We start from the raw sequence: 17,390 nt of genomic DNA on the forward strand, positions 1-17,390 counted from the left end.
TATTGCCTTGGGAGACTGACCTAAGAAAAGATTGGTATGATTTATGTCGGAGGACATTCTGCCTATGATCTCTGCTAGGAGTTTTATGGTATCATGTCTTATGTTTAAGTCCTTTTGAGTTTATTTTTGTGTATTGTGAGAGGGTGTGTTCTAGGAAGGATTCATTTTAAATTTGAAGTGTGTCAGTGTAACAAATAGGTGTTGAGGTAGAAAAATTGAGGGCAAGAGGATCTATGTAAACAGAATGGTCAGGGAAGACTTCTTTGGGGAGTGACATTTATGCTGACACCTGGTGAATGAACTGAGCTCATCACAGTCAAGGCTGGGGGAAAAGCAACTCTCCAGAGGAAAGAACAAGGGCAAAGGCTCCATGTTGGGGAAGAGCTGGTGTATCCCAGTACCAGAAGGAGGTCAGTGTGTTTGGAGGGTGGTGGAGGAAGGGCAAAGGCAGAAGCTGCTGCTGGACAGCTAGACCTGGGCCACACAAGGCAATTTGTAATCAACTGGGTCTCTCTTAGAAAATCAAATGCTCTTGAAATCACCAAAGGACACTGGGGGTTAAGGTAAGGCATTTGAGTTTTATTTGAAGATTAAAGGGAAGCTACTAATGAGTTTTAGGGAAGTGACTTGACCCCATTTATGTTTGATAAAGATCACTCTGGCTGCTGTGGGAGGATGGGCTGGAGGTGGGCAAAAGAGGGCTCAGGGAGGTGGGTGAGGGGACCATCACAAGTCATCCATGACAGATGCTGGAGACCTGAACCAGGTGGGGGCAGTGGATATGGAGAGAAGTTGATACTAAGATTTGTTTTCAAGAAAAAAATAATAGAGGTTAAATGTATATGTTCCTTTTCAAAAGTGACAGAGGTGCTATAAACTTGAAAGTCTCCATGAATCACTGAAGGCAGCCCCTATGCCATGTCTTCTCCCACAAAGGGACCAATGGGCACCTCGGAATCAGATTGGGAGTTTTCTTTAGAAAGGGAAATGACCATGGACTCACTAAAGGGCGTTCCTTTCAGAAGACTTCTTCTGAAGTCATCGTCTCTAAAGGAGAGTAGGTGAGTGGCTTCTCCTGGTTCTGTGAGCATGGCAGAGCAGCTCCTGTGGCCAGAGAAAGCCTTCCAATCTCTTTGAAAGGCGATGTTGGAAGTCACTGGTGTGTGTTGAAATGGTGAAAGGCCGAGTGGATACGTGTGCGCTCAGACGCGCGCTTGTGTGAGACCAGCCTGTCTGCTATACCCCCTTTCTGTGTAATGACTGGATTTCAGGGACCCTTTAGGAGAGAAACAGGTAGGCCCAATAACAGATACTAGAATTGATGTCAATACAGAAAATGGGAATTTGCATAATTAACTGAAAAAATAAAAAAATATGACCACATGTAGCCACATATCTCCATGGGTTTGTGGAGAAGTTGATTTATTGGTTACAAATAGATAGATGGATGGCTGAATGAATGAATGAGTGAGTTTATTTCACAGCAAGGCAATTTGGAATAGTTTGTTTTGTAGTCTGAACAAAGCTAGATACTATATATACCACATATCTGTAATTTACCTTCTACTATAGAAGGCCTTAGACCCTTTTCATGTGCAATGTGAAGATTCTTGAGATTCCTAAAATAGTGTAACTCTCAAGTATCTAATGCAATGTTGGAGAAAGATAAAGGGAGAGCGCTAAAGGAAGTAAGTTGGGCACTGAGACCAGAAGTCTGCAGTGTGGTGTAATAATAAAATGGGAAGGAACATTACCATTTATAGTCCCTGTTGCTCTATAAAAAGGCAATATCCTAAGAATGTTGTTTGTTGAGCAGTGTGTGGGAATTTAAGACTGGAGAAGCTGGGACAGGGCTAAATTCTCTTTTTAAGAAAGATGTCGGTAGCATCATAATGGGGTAGGTAGGTAGGAACCCAGAGGCAGAGAATGCTGGAACCAGTGGGCAGAGGCATGGAAATGTGGAGAGGGCATGAGAAGATTGGAGATGAGAACCGAGACAGCCGATGGAGATTTCTGTCCTGCTGTGATGTGACCCCCCCGATTCAGGCTTGGTCCTAGGCAAAGCTGTGAAGTTGGCCAAAGTTGTCTTCCCACCACTCTTCCTCTCTGAGTCTACATCCCCCTGGCAGCTCTTTCCCTGCCACATGCTTCCACGCTGTCCTCAAGGTGAGCAGATCTGTACACTGGAAGTGCACTCGACCTGGAACTGGAAGGTCTGGATTCCAGTTCTGACCCTGCCACTCACCAGCAGTGGTGTGATCTTAGACATGTCCCCTTAACCTATGAGACTCTCAGCTTCCCCTGTTGAAAAATGGAGATCAAAATACTAGGTACTGCATCTCAAAAAACTGCTATGAGGCTCAACTGATACGATGCTTGTGTAAGTGCTTTTTAAATATTATAATCTCTCTACTTATTATAAAGGCCTATTGCCCCTCCACCCTCGCCAAATAAACTATACATTACTCAAAATGAAATACCTGCATTTTCCTCTTATCTGTCACCCTCACATCCTTTAGTGAGAAGTCCTCAGCCAGCTTTTGGCAGAATTATATGTAATTCTCAGCAGGTTGTGTGCCATTATTTTTGGCTCGAAGTGCGTCTCATGGGGATTTTAATTGTATTTTATTTTAAAATTTTTTATTATACATTAAATAAATACTTATGTGTATTTATAATCTACACGTAAGATAGAAGGACAACAGTAAAATGAACACACATGTACCTACCACCCAGCTTAAGAAATAGGACATCAACACTGTTGATGGTCTGTATGTGCCCTCTCCAACTCCATCTTCTTTTCCCACCTGAACTAACTGCAGTCCTGAATTTTTTGAGCTTATCTTTCCCTAGCTTTCCTTTATAGTTTTACTATATGTGTATATGTTCCTAAACAATATATTTTTATCTTTGCACATTTTTGAACTTTATATAAATGGCATCAAATTGTGTATATTCTTTTGTTACTGCAATATTTTGTTTCTGACAGTCATCCGTGTTAAAGTATGTGGTTTATCATTCATTCATTTTCACTGTCGTATAGTATTCCACTACGTAACATTGCTTTTTCCATTACTTTGTGGAAAGACATTTTGATTGTTTTCAGTTTCTTCCCCCCAATTTCTAGCAGTGTGGCTATGAATGTTTTTGGACATATCTCTTGGTCACACATGCAAGAGTTTCTCCAGGGCAAATGCTAGATTTAGTGGTTTTAGTAGGTTGTGGGTTATGCAGCTCTTCAACTTCATTAGATAATATGAAATTGTACCAATTTATGATTTCACCAGCAATTTATGAGAAGTGACATCGTAGTAATAATGTGTCTTGCAATTCATCAATATATTTCTCCTTTTATTATTAAAGTCTTTAATTTTTCTCAGTACAGTTTTATTGTTTTCAGACTTGCATATTCAAGTCTTAAAAATCTTTTGTTAAATTCACCCCTAAGTATTTCATATTTTTTGGTGTGGTTGTAAATGTTTTTTAAAAAAATTCAATTTCTGATTGTTTACTGCTAGCATATAGGTTAGCATATAGGCTTCTCTATAAGAATCTTGTATTCTACAACCTTACTACACTTATTCATTAATTCTGGGAAGATTTTTGGGTAGATTCCTTAGGATTTTCTACATAGATGATTATATCATTTGAAAACAAAGACAATTTTACCTCCTCCTACCCCCCAAACTGTGTGCCCTTTTTTTTCTTTTTACTGAGGTACAATTGACAAATAAAATTGTAAGGTTTTTTTGTTTGTTTGTTTGTTGTTTTGCGGTATGTGGGCCTCTCACCATCGTGGCCTCTCCCGCCGCGGAGCACAGGCCCCGGACGCACAGGCTCAGCGGCCATGGCTTATGGGCCTAGCCGCTCTGCGGCATGTGGGATCTTCCTGGACTGGGGCACAAACCCGCGTCCCCTGCATCAGCAGGTGGACTCTCAACCACTGCGCCACCAGGGAAACCCCTGTAAGGTATTTAAAGTGTACGAGGCGATGATTTGATAGATGTATATATTGTTAAAGGATAACCCCAGAGTTAATTAACATACCCATCACCTTACATAATTACCTTTTTATTTTGGTGAGAACATTTAAGTTCTATTCACTTAGCAACTTTCGATTATACAGTACAGCATTATCAACTATACTCACCACATTACACGTCAGATCCTCATACCTTATTCATCTTATAATTGGAAGTTTGTACCCTTTTACCAACCTCTCCCTATTTTCTCCACCCCAGCCCCTGGCAACCACTTTTCTACTATCTGTTTCTATTAGTTTTTTTTTGTTGTTGTTCCACATATAAGTGATATCGTGCAGTGCTTGTCTTTCTCTGGCTAATTTTACTTAGCATAATGCCCTCCAGGTTCATCCATGCTGTCACAAATGTCAGGATTTCCTTCTTTTTTTACAGGATGAATGATATCCCATTATTTATATATACCACATTTTCTTTATTCATTTATCTGTCAATGGACTTTTAGGTTATTTCTATACCTTGGCTATTGTGAGTAATGCTGCAATGGGAATACAGATACCTCTTCGAAAAAATGATTTTGTTTCCTTTGGTTGTATATCCAGAAGTGGGATTGCTGGATCTTATGATACTTCTATTTTTAATTTTGTAAGGAATCGCCATACTGTTTTCTATGGTGATAGTACCAGTTACATTCCCACCAACAGTGCATGAGGGTTTTCTCTTCTTCATAACTTTGCCCACATTCGTTATCTCTTTTCTTTTTAGTAATAGGCATATTAACAGGTGTAAAGTGATATCTCATTGTGGTTTTGATTTGCACTTCCCCAAGAATTAATGATGTGAATCACCTTTTCATTTGCCTGTTGGCCATTTGTATGTCTTCTTTGGAAAAATGTCTATTCGGGCTCTTTGCCCATTTTTAAATTGGGTTGTTTATTTTTTTTTGCTATTGAGTTTATGTGTTCTGTATATTTTGGATATTAATCCCTTATCAGATATATGTCTTGCAAATACTTTCTCCCATTCCATAGGTTGACTTTTCACTTTGTTGATGGTTTCATTTGCTATGCAGACACTTTTTAGTTTGATGCAGTCTCACTTGTTTATTTTGCTTTCGTTGCCTTTGCTTTTGGTGTCATATCCAAAAATCATGGCCAAGACCAGTGTCAAGGATCTTACTCCTTATGTTCTCTTCTAGGAGTTTTAAGGACTCAGGTCTATGTTCAATCCATTTTGAGTTGATTTTTTGTGAGTAGTGTAAGATAGGGGTCCAGTTTCAGTCTTTGGCATGTGGATATCCAGTTTTCTCAACACCTGTTGAAGACACTATCCTTTACTTGTTGTATATTCTTGGCTCCTTTGTTAAAAATTAATTGAGCATATATGCATAGTTTTATTTCTGGGCTCTCTGTTCTGTTAACACTGAGTTTTTATGCCAATACCATATTGTTTTGATTATTATAGCTTTGTAATAGAGTTTGAAATCAGGAAATGTGATGTCTCCAGCTTTGTTGTTCTTTCTCAAGATTGCTGTGGCTATTCAAGGCCTTTTGTGGGTCCATACAAATTTTAGGATTGTTTTGATAAGGATTGCATTAAATTTGTAGATTGCTTTGGGTAGTTATGGACATTTTAACACTATTAATTCTTCTAATCCATGAACACAGGATATCTTTCCATGTGTTTATGTCCCCTTCAATTTATTTCATTAATGTCTTATAGTTTTTAATGTACAGATCTTTTACCTCCCTGGTAAAATATATTCCTAAGTATTTTATTATTTTTGATGCTACTGTAAATAGGATTGTTGTCTCAGTTTCTCTTTCTGATAGTTTGTTATTAATGTATAGAAATACAACCTATTTTTGTGTGGTGATTTTGCATTGTGCAACTTTACTGAATTCGTTTATTAGTTCTAACAGTTTTTTAGAGGAGTCTTTAGGTTTTCTATATATAAAATGTCATCAGCAAATAAAGACAACCTTACTTCTTCCTTTGCAATTTGGAGTCTTTATGTTTCTTTTTCTTGCCTGATTTCTCTGGCTAGGATTTTCAGTACTATGTTGAAAGGGTACTATAAAAGTGGAAAGAGTGGGCATCCTTGCCTTGTTCCTAATCTTAGAGGAAAAGCTTTCACCGTTGAGTAAAATGTTAGCTGTGGGCTTGTCATATATGGCCCTTATTATGCAGAGGTAGGTTCCCTTTATATCAGCTGAACAGACCAGTTACTAGTAAGGAGATTAAATCAGTAATCAACACCCCTCCACCCAAAAAAAAAGGAAAAAAGAAAGAAAATCCAGGACTAGATGGCTTCACTGGTAAATTCTACCAAACATTTAAAGAAAAATTAATACCAGTCCTTCTTAAACTCTTGCAAAAAAGTGAAGAGGGGAAAATACTGCCAAACTCATTTTGTAAGGCTAGTATGACCTTGATACCAAAGCCAGACAAGGACACTACAAGAAAAAAATGTTATACCTAATATCCCCGATGAACACAGACGCAAAAATCTTCAAAAAAGTTTAGCAAACTGCATTTAACAGTACATTAAAAGGATCATACACCATGATCAAGTAAATTTAGTCCATGGATGCAAGACGGTTCAACATCCACAAATCAAGAAATGTGATACACCACATTAACAAAATGAAGGATAAAAGTCAAATGATCAGGACTTCCCTGGTGGTCCAGCAGTTAAGACTCTGCGCTCCCAATGCAGGGGGCCGGGGTTCAATCCCTGGTCAGGGAACTAGATCCCACGTGCTGCAACTAAAGATCCTGCATGCCGCAACGAAGATCCTGCACACTGCAATGAAGATCCCACATGCCACAACTAAGACCCAGCGCAGCCAAACAAATAAGTAAATAATTTTAAAAATCACATGACCATCTCAATAGATGCAGGAAAAAGCCGTTGACAAAATTCAGCATCCTTTCGTGATATGTCTGCATGCCTTTTATTTCTTCTTACCATTGCATTGGCTGGGATGCTATAGTACAATGTTGAGTAGAAGTTGTAAAGTTCTTGTTCCTAATCTTAGGGGAAAGCCTTCAGTCTTTCATCATTTAGTATTTTACTGTGGGTTTTTCATAAGTATCCTTTATCAGCTAGAGGAAATTCTCTTCTATCTTAGTTTGCTATCCATTTTTTTTTTTTAATCATGAATGGGGGTTGACCTTTGTTAAATGCTTTTTCTGCATCTATTGAGATGATCATATGGTTTTTCTCCTTTATCTGTTAATGTAGTGAATTACATATGATTGACTTTTGGTTGTTGAACCAATCCTGTAATTGTGGGATAACCCCCACTTGGTCAAGGATGTATTTTATTACCTTTTTGCTATGTTGTTGGAAATAGTTTGCTAAAGTTTTTTTAAGAATTTTAAAATCTATGTTCTGAAGGATATTTGTAACTTCTTTCTTGTTAGTATGTTTGTCTGATTTTGGTCAGGATAATGCTGGCTTCATAGGTTAATTTGGGAAGTGTTTCTTCCTCTTCTGTTTTCTGAAAGAGTTTTATAGCATTGGTATTATCTCTTTTTAAAGTAAGTAGTAGAGTTAACCATGAGGACATCTGGGCCTGCACTTTTCTTTTTGGGGAAGTTTTTAACTACAAATGCAATTTCTTTAAAAGATTCAGGACTGCTAGAGTTATCTATTTTATTTTGGGTAAGCTTTGGTAGCTTGTGTCGTTCAAGAAATTCATCCATTTCATCTAAGTTGTCAAAAACATTAACATAAGTTGTTTATAATGTTCCATTATTACTTTTTAATTCCTATAGAATTCATAGTGGTATCCACTTTCTTATTCCCCTTATTGGTAATTTGTGTCTTCTCTCCTTTTTTCCCTACTTTCTCCCAACCTCAAGTCCAGCAGAGAGACTCTTCCACCAGTTCCCACAAGTATCTCAGAATTGAGACTTGTTTGGTTTCACTGGCCTGATTTTAGTGATATGGCCATTCCTGAGCCAATAACCATGGTCATGCTCTGACTGGTTAGGGATGAAGTCACCACCACCCCAGCTCCATGAACTGAGTGGGGGAAGGGCCTTACTGAGAAAGATCAGGGACCTACTACTTTAAGAATGGGAAATGCGTGCAGGCAGATAGAAAGTACATATGGCCATTACAGCATTTATGGTTTTTTTCCTGATATAAAGAAGTCTAAAAATTTTACATAGCCAAATTTGTAAACTTATTTTTATATTTCTTCCATCAAAAAAGCTCCCTACATGTCTTTAATAAAATAATTTTTACCTAAATTTTCTTTTTCATGGTTTATATCTATCTACTTAATTCATCCTGAATTTATTTCAGTTTAAGAGATGAGGTGAGGATCTAACAACTTTTTCTTCAAGGTACTAGGTAATCTCTTCATTTACCTTCATTTATTCAGCTTATTCCTTCAGTAAAACATAGTACCTGACACTTAACATGGTACTTAACTTTGTACCAAGCCCTGTGCTAAGCATTCTAACATATATTAATACATTGATATTTATAAGGATTCTATGAGGTAGATACTATTATTATCTCCATATATATCTGAGTTGCAAAGAAATATTGCTTACTCAAGATCAAATGGCTAATAGCTGAGTTCTGAACCTGGGTTTCTAGTAGCTGTTCTCAGTCTTTGTGCTATACTGCTTCTAAAAATCATTGATGTCCACAGCATGCCTTGAAGCTACTAGCTTTGCAGCTAGTAGGCTTCTGTTGTACCCATGCATATTATTATTATTATTATTATTTTGTGGTACGCGGGCCTCTCACTGTTGTGGCCTCTCCCGCTGCGGAGCACAGGCTCCGGACGCGCAGGCTCAGCGGCCTCGGCTCACGGGCCCAGCCGCTCCGTGGCATGTGGGATCCTCCCGGACCGGGGCACGAACCCATGTGCCCTGCATGGGCAGGCGGACTCTCAACCACTGCGCCACCAGGGAAGCCCCCCCATGCATATTATTGTTCCTTTCAGTTGGCTTGTACCAAAAATCAGTTGTTTCTAAGCCTTGATGTAATAGTTGGACTTGTTATTGTAATGACATTTTAATTAAATAAAGATAAGCCAATGAAATACGAGTATTAAAAACAAAGCTATTTCTATGAAAATGAAGTCAGTTCCTTTCAGTAGATTCCATATTGGAATCTATTGAAAAAAAAATTGACTATTGAGGAAAAAAATTGTTGACTGAGGTGTGGGCAAGGACTGTGAAGACTGGCAAAAGACAAACAAAAAGCGAAAATGCTAGAATTCTGCTCACAGATAGTTTCTTAAGCATCTTTACAATTTTTGTGCTGCTGAAACCAATCTTGAAATTTCATATTATGAATGTGGTTTAAACAAGAAATACTACAACAGTCATTATATTCATTCTCAAAGAAAAGGATATTTATAGACTAGTGAGTACATATGTGTTTCTAGGTTTTAATTTCAAATAAATATTTAAGGCACATATAACATTTAAGTTGATATTCTGCTCTAACCTTTCCCCCATCCAAATAACCAACTATGTACTAGACCTCAATCTTTTTTAAAGGAAGTCTTCTAATGTGGTTATAGCCAGTAGTCTTGGCATCGTTTATTGACTTGACCTTCTTTACTGATTAGAAAGTCTACTTTAATTATCTGTTAGATCTTTATGTCTACTCTGCATTATCTTTCTAGGGTATCCAATTCCACTGTTGTATTTGTTTGTTTTTAAGTTAGTGTTTTTAATACCTGATACTTTTTTTGTTCAACGTTTCTTGGCCATTCCATCTCATTAATTTTTCTGTATATATAATATTTCTGAAGTCTATCATGAGTATATTCTTACTGAGAGTATTTTTTTATCAATTTTGAAATGTTCTAGTGAAGAAGGTATGCTAAGTTTATAATTATAACTTAAAAATGAGGCAAGATTAAGAAACTCAGGTATAGGCTAGGGTCAGAAACATTAAGACATACCAGACATAGCTGTGGTACGCTGAGCTTTCTGTACTCTGAGAAGACTGTGTGAGCCAATAATGATGCATGTGAGAAACCACTGTAGATTCGAGGACATGCTGAAAACTATCTAGGAGGGGATAGTTCATGGAGATCAGGACAGAAGCTGCATTTGCAGAGGTTCAGGCAAGGAGGTAACTTCCTCCCCTCCTCTCAGGTCCGGTACATCTTTGTAAGAAGAGCTTGTTCACCTGCTCCCTAAACACCTGCTTCACCTGTTTGTTCCTCAGGGTGTAGATGAAGGGGTTGAACATCGGGGTCACCATGGTATTGAGCAAGGCCACCACATTGTTCCTGTCCTCGCCCTGGCCACCCTTGCCTGACTGGACATACATGAAGATGCAACTGCCATAGAAGAGAGAGACAACAGTGATGTGGGAGAAGCAGGTTGAGAAGGCTTTCTGCCTCTCCTTGGCTGAGGGGTTTTGCAGGATGGTGTGAAGGATGTGGCCATAGCAGGTGGCCTTCACGGACAGAGTGCCCAGTAAGCTGAAGTTGGCCAAAATAAAACCCAGAAGCTCAATCAGACTTGTGTCCGCACATATGAGTTCCAGGAGTGGAAAGTTGTCACAGAAGAAATGATTAATGATATTGGGGCCACAGAATGGCTGCTGAAATATGATGAAACTTGGAACGAGGATGGATAAGGAATCCTGTCATCCATGAACAAAGAACTAGCTGGACACAGACCGTTTTGCTCATTGATGGTGACATAATGCAAGGGTTTACATATGGCCACATACCTGTCAAAGGACATCACTGCCAGTCGGTAGAATTCTGTGGTTCCCAGGAAGAAATAGAGGAAAAACTGAAGAAAGCAACCTGCCAGGAAGATGGTCCTGTATCTTGTCAGGATGTTGGACAGCATTTTGGGGAAGATGACCAGGGTGAACCAGATCTCCAGGATGGCAAAGTTGCGGAGGAAGTAGTACATGGGGGTGTGGAGGTGCCTGTCCATGAGGGTGAGGACCACGAAGAGGTTCCCCAGTAGAGTGAGGAGGCAGGTCAGGAGGAGCCCCAGGAAGATGAGCATCTGCAGCTCACAGGCATCTGAGAGCCCCAGCAGGACAAACTCGGTGACAGTGGTGTGGTTCCCCATGGCTCCTCTGACCTCTGCTGGGGATGGCCAATCAGAGGTGTGCTGCACCAGGAGTCGTGATGTTCTGGGGATCTGAGGACATTTGGAATTGATAGGAAAAAGTGGTGAGTGTTGCATTTTGAGTTGAAGGATTCCTTTATTTTTGTTTTACAGAGCTCCCTTGGGGCTATCTTTCTCATGTATGGTCCCTGGTATGTCTATGTGTTAGAGGCGAGAGTGGTGTTGCGGGGGGCCTAAGTAAGGCCCCAAACCAAAAATTATTCTTGCTTACTTTTGTTAACCAAAATTTTATTTCTAATTCTTCAACAATTACTTTGCCTCTAATATTATACCCTGCTTTCACTACCTTTCATTTTTATCTTTATTCTAATAATGGGTCTTCATCCATAAGTAGTTCATATTTGAGACTGATAACCTTTTTGCTTAACTTAGCCAATCACTACACAGATCCATATCCTCAGGTAAACTGATTGAGAATAGCATAGACACTCTATCGCTAATTCAATGTTACCTGAAAATTCGATGCCTTTCACTAGTATTTGGATTAATAAAAAGACAAGAGGAAATCTATGAGAGAAAAGCACAACTCTTACCAATCAAAAAGAGAAAAACCCAAGTAATGTATGCACAAATAAAAATTCCTTAGTGGGAGTTTGGTATTTAAGATTCTTAATGATCCATCCTCATATGATATATCCACGGTCTCCTTTGATTACATCCTCCCATGGGCTCAAGATACAATAAACCCTTTGTGATTTTTTTATTCTTTATCTATTTTATGCACCTATGTTTTAGCACATGGCATTCTTTCAACTTGGAATCATCAGCCTTTTCAAATCCTGTTTATCCTTTAAGTCTCTCCTCAATAAGTGCTGTCATTTCCATGAAGCCTTCTCTTTTGAATGCCTGAGTCTCTGTATCTCTCATAGTTTTGTTATATATCACTCAACTTTTATTATATTTTATGGTTGCTTTTCATTTGTTGCTCAAAGATGTCTTTATTAATCTTTGCTTTTTATATAGCTCTTAGAACAAGTTTCTTGAAATAATCAGCTTTAGTAAATATTTACTGAATGAGTGAATAACACCTCAAATGTCTGTGAGTTGGATTTGGTGTTGTTTGACACAGAATAGGTTGAGGACATGTTGCTTATGTAGTACTTCCTAGAGGACAGTAACATTGCAGAGTAATATGTCAAGTAGTCTGTTAAAATGGCCCATCTGAAGAGGGTTTGCTTTTCCTCATTAGATGGTGGAGATGTCTCCCCACAAAGATTCTCTAAGGGGAAACTCTCCATCTTTGAGACAGTCTGGGGTTCTAGCTAGTAAAGGGACAGAGGTCTGTTTGGGTCTGCTAGAGTGCTTCCAGCAGCAAACCAAAACCAAAACCAGAACCAAAACAAACATCCCCCCCCCGCCAAAAAAAAACCCAAACAGGACTTCCCTGGTGGCTCAGTGGTTAAGGATCCACCTGCCAATGCAGGGGACACAGGTTCGATCCCTGGTCGGGGGAGATCCCACATGCCACGCAGCAACTAAGCCTGTGCGCCACAACTACCGAGCCTGCGCTCTAGAGCCCACGAGCCACAACTATTGAAGCCTGCACGCCTAGAGCCGGTGCTCTGCAATAAGAGAAGCCACCGCAATAAAGCCCACGCACCGCAACGAAAGGTATCCCCCTCTCGCCGCAACTAGAGAAAGCCCACATGCAGCAACGAAGACCCAATGCAGACAAAAATAAAAAAATAAATTTATTTTAAAAAATCCCCAAACAAACAAACAAAAAACCCCAACAAGAACAACAACAAAAAACCCCAAACCCTAAAAAAGATCTCTTTTTAAATGTCCACATCCCTGGAAGTTTCCTTCCTTAAGCATTATCAACTACTCCCTTAATGATCAGGCAGAACTGTAGCAAGAATTATTTACCAGTCACTGGAGAATAAGATTGGGACCCAGTTTAGGTACCTGGGATGAAGGAGATTCTAGGGGATATTAGTAGAGAAGATGAAATGGTAAACTGTATAAACTTTCTCTTTTTTATGGTTTTGCCTTCTCTTCAGCAAGGCTGCACTATTCAAAGTTATTCCACAAACTACTATTGTATATAACATTTGTTGACAGTTACTAAAGAACACAAAATAGTTGATCAGCCTCTGAGGATGTAACTAAGGGCTGTTCCCCAGGGGTTATTTCTAGGCTCAATATTGCTTAGATACTCAGCGATTTGAAAAAGAGTTCTCTGTAGCCCAATCATTTGGTTCAAAGGTGAGCCCAGGCAGCCAAGAAACGTACCCAGCTCTTTCCAGGACAGAAGCAGGACACAACATGAATGTGATACCCAGACACATCATCAGGAGCTAATAGAATGAGTATCATTTAGGCGAAGTCCTGGTGGGACACACTGGAAGAGAAGTGGGAATAGAGACTAAGATGAGGAAGAGTTGGATGGGAGTGGAAGGTGAGGAGAAAGCTGTGGGTTCATACTGAATCATGAGCTTAGCACAGATAAACCATGAAAAGACATTGTCATTAGCCTAAGCATATAGCTCATAGACAGGGCTGCTTGATAAACTTCTGTTTTTTTCCTGTATCAAATGGGAGGTCAACAGCCAGGGGGAGGGGCTTCCAAATACAAAGAGAAGGGGTCCACTTCATGAATTCAGGTATTTCTCCCTTTATCCTTCAGGCTTGGTGAGTGAAAGGGGAGACTTGCCTGGCAGCCTGAGAGCCTGGGCATGGCTGCACCATCCACTCACACCATTCATTGTTTTTTTGTTTTTTAAAATTTTTTTTATTTAATTAATTTAGTTTTGGCTGCATTGGGTCTTCGTTGCTGCGCGCGGGCTTTCTCTAGTTGCGGCGAGTGGGGGCTACTCTTCGCTGCGGTGCACGGGCTTCTTATTGCGGTGGCTTCTCTTGCTGCGGAGCACGGGCTCTAGGCATGTGAGCTTCAGTAGTTGTGGTGCACGGGCTTCGGTAGTTGTGGCTAGCGGGCTCTAGAACGTGGGCTCAGTAGTTGTGGCGCATGGGCTTAGTTGCTCCGTGGCATGTGGGATCTTCCCGGACCAGGGCTCGAACCTGTGTCCCCTACATTGGCAGGCAGATTCTTAACCACTGCACCACCAGGGAAGCCCCACTCATTGTTTAAGGGTCAGTCATGCAGTGGCCAGTGGGAAAGTCTCTATGGGTGCCCTGGAGGTTCGTCTTGCCTTCTGGATAGTTCTAGCACACTTAGAAGGAGGGTGAGATCTTCTCCTTCTAAGGAAAAGCGTTAAGAGTTTCACCCAGACTTGATGCTCTCCAGAGCTTTGGGTTTTCCAAGGGGACGGTTACACAGAGCACAAGGTGGGACAGGCAGATCTCCTCAATGTGAGTAACTTAATGGTTCTGCCTGGATAAACGTTGACTTGCCTAGCATTGACCTGGACGGTGGGGCTGAAGTTACAAATGAGACCCAGCGTGTGTGCTCGATGTGCCACATCTTATAAAAATTAGCGAAGACAAGTGCCAGGAAGAGGACGGTTTGGGGAAGCCATTGCTGCTCTGCCATCCTCTGCAATGCCATGGTGGAGATTACCCTTCAGGCCCAGGGTTAGGTGTCTAGCAGCCCTCTGGGGAAGTACCAGTCAGGCCATTCCAAATACACTACTCACAGGATTCCAGAAGATACCTGGTTCACATGGGTATTTCTTGTGCTTGCAATATTGTCTATGGGCTCTAAATGCAGATCTTATTCTTTAAGAATAACTATTCCTTTCCAAAGTATCCTGAATGGTCAGCTGGCGTTTCCCGGATGGGAGAATGGTTTCCTTGGACTTGGTCATCATTCAGCTCACAGGATCTGATGAGTCCAGAATGTTTTGAAATTTCCCACATTTCAGCAAGCTCATCCTGGGAGAAGCCTTGGAAGAGTTCAGTTATCATTTAGTGGAATCTTCCTTCATCCTCCTTTTAAACTAATGGGGGTCATTTCAACTGATAAAGACTTTTATTACATTTTCACGTTAGGCAAGTTTCTGCGAGATGGTATTTCTTCTGCGGACAATGGGGCACTGTAAGACAGTGAATGAGCTACTCCTGGAATAAACACATCTCTTTGTGGAGGTGACATAAGGGCTGAGGGATTCGGATTGCAACTTTGTTTTCTTCAGGGATCTACTCTTCTCCTAAGTTTTATGGTGCTTGTGATCCCTGGAGAATTAGTATAACGAGCCTCACTCAGCTTCTTCCCAACTCTCTTGGCTGTTACTTACTACAACTTCGCAAACAAAAGTTTCACTTGTTTGTTCAGATCAAGAATAGCAGTTAATTTTAGTTAAAGTAATAAATCTAATTATTCCTCTGAAATTGGGGCTCCTGTCTAATATTGGGCAGTCCTATTATTACAGGGATGTAAGGAACCATCACAAGTAATATAGAACCTTGGCTAATCCTACCCTGGTCCCTACCTCACTGGGGCTAGGAGATGATAGAAGATGGGGTCCTAGGGGAAAGAGAAATAAGGGAAGGAAATGAAAAGGTTAGGATTATTTTTCCCCAGCTTTATTGAGGTATAATTGACAAATAAAATGGTATATATTTAAAGTGTACAGTGTGATGATTGTGTACATCGTGAAATGATTACTACAATGAAGTTAACTAACACATACATCACCTCACATAGTTACCATTTTTGTGTATGCATGTTTGGTGAGAATGCTTAAGATTTACTCTCTTAGCAAACTTCAAGTATAAAATACCATGTTGCTAGCTATGAACACCGTGCTGTACATTAGGTTCCCAGAACTTATTCATCTTATAGTTAGGAGTTTGTACCCTTGACCAATACCTACCCTTTTCTTCCACCCTCCCAGGCCCTGGAAACCACCATTCTCTCTGTTTCTGTGAGTTGGACTTTTTATTTGTTTGTTTAGATTCCACATATAGGTGATGCCATACAGTATTTGTCTTTCTCTGTCTGGCTTATTTCACTGAGCATAATGCCCTCCAGTCTCATCCATGTTGTTGCAAATGGCAAGATTTCCTTCTTTTTTATGATTTAATAATATTCCATTGTATTGTTTACCTGAGATAAATAGACTGCCAGATATTTTTCCAGCAAAGATGGGTTTATTTGGGATTAGCAACTCGGGGTTGCAACCATGGTGAGCCGTGTGAAAATCCCTGCGCTACAAGGGAAGGAAAATGCTTTTATAGAGAGGAAAAGGAAGTTGGGAGGGCTATAGTAAACAAAGCGTCCATGACTTTTCATTGGCTGAGTCCTTGCCAGGAAAGAAAGGGAGTCTTTCTTCTTCCTGTTGGGCTTTGCTATCATTGCAGGGCGTGAGAACTCCCCCTTCTGGTCTCTCAATTCTATTTAACTGAGATTTCTGCTTATTAATTTTTTTACATTATTATATATATAAACCATATCTTCCTTATCCATTCATCTGGTGACAGACACTTAAGTTGTTTCCTTAGTTATTGTGAGTAATGTTGCAAAAAACACAGATTGCCGATATTTCTTTGAAATAGGGGGACACCCGGGATGCACTGGGCCTTAAGGGCTACTACTGCCGCTGCATGCTGCTAGCCCACTGGACTTGATAGAGAAGCTGCTCAACTCTGCGTCCCTGGAGAAGTGATCATGGACCATGGAAGTCAGTGTCTTGCCCACAGTTTTTTCCCCCAAGGTGTGGGGAGCTGGAAGCAATGCCTGCCCACAGCCCTGTCAGTGTGTGGCTCCCTCTCTGGAAAGAACCATCCAGTAAAGGTCTTTGAGGACCACAAGGAGGTCCTAACAGTTAAAAAAATTTTTTTGTTTGTTTCCTTTGGATATTTACTCAGAAGTGGGATGGCTGGATCATGTGGTAGTTCTATTTTAATTTTTAAAGAAACCTCCATGCTGTTTTTCATAATGGCTGTACCAATTTCCATTCCTAACAACAGTGTACAAGTGTTCCCTTTTTTAAAAAAATATTCATTTATTTATTTGGCTGCGCTGGGTCTTAGTTGCGGCACATGGGATCTCCGTTGCCACGTGCAGAATCTTCATTGCGGCATGCGGGATCTTTAGTTGCAGCATGCGGGATTTTTTTTAGTTGTGGCAAGCAGACTCTTAGTTGCGGCATGTGGGATCTAGTTCCCTGACCAGGGATCAAACCCGGGCGCCCTGCATTAGGAACATGGAGTCTTAACCACTGGACCACCAGGGAAGTTCCAACGGTTCCCTTTTCTTGACATCCTTACCAACGCTTGTTCTTTCTTTCTTTTTTTTAAAATAATAGCCATCCTAACAGGTGTGAGGTATGAGGTGCAATCTCATTGTGGTTTTGATTTGCATTTCCC

At 40.3% G+C, this 17,390-nt stretch overlaps 1 protein-coding gene and 1 long non-coding RNA gene across 2 annotated transcripts in view; one reads left to right on the forward strand and one right to left on the reverse strand.

Moving 5' to 3' along the window:
- LOC309965190 overlaps nt 1-17,390 on the forward strand; it is a 91,157-nt gene that overhangs the window by 41,958 nt on the left and 31,809 nt on the right. The gene's annotated exons all lie outside the window — the stretch shown is intronic.
- OR6J1 (olfactory receptor family 6 subfamily J member 1) lies at nt 10,084-11,060 on the reverse strand (the record flags this gene model as incomplete). The annotated part of the gene is given in 3 exon segments (XM_082837118.1): nt 10,084-10,602; nt 10,604-10,663; nt 10,665-11,060. Coding segments are annotated over 3 exon segments (975 nt in total).

Source organism: Leucopleurus acutus, assembly GCF_964270905.1.
Source record: "Leucopleurus acutus genome assembly, chromosome: 1".
In the NCBI taxonomy this organism is placed as follows: domain Eukaryota; kingdom Metazoa; phylum Chordata; class Mammalia; order Artiodactyla; family Delphinidae; genus Leucopleurus; species Leucopleurus acutus.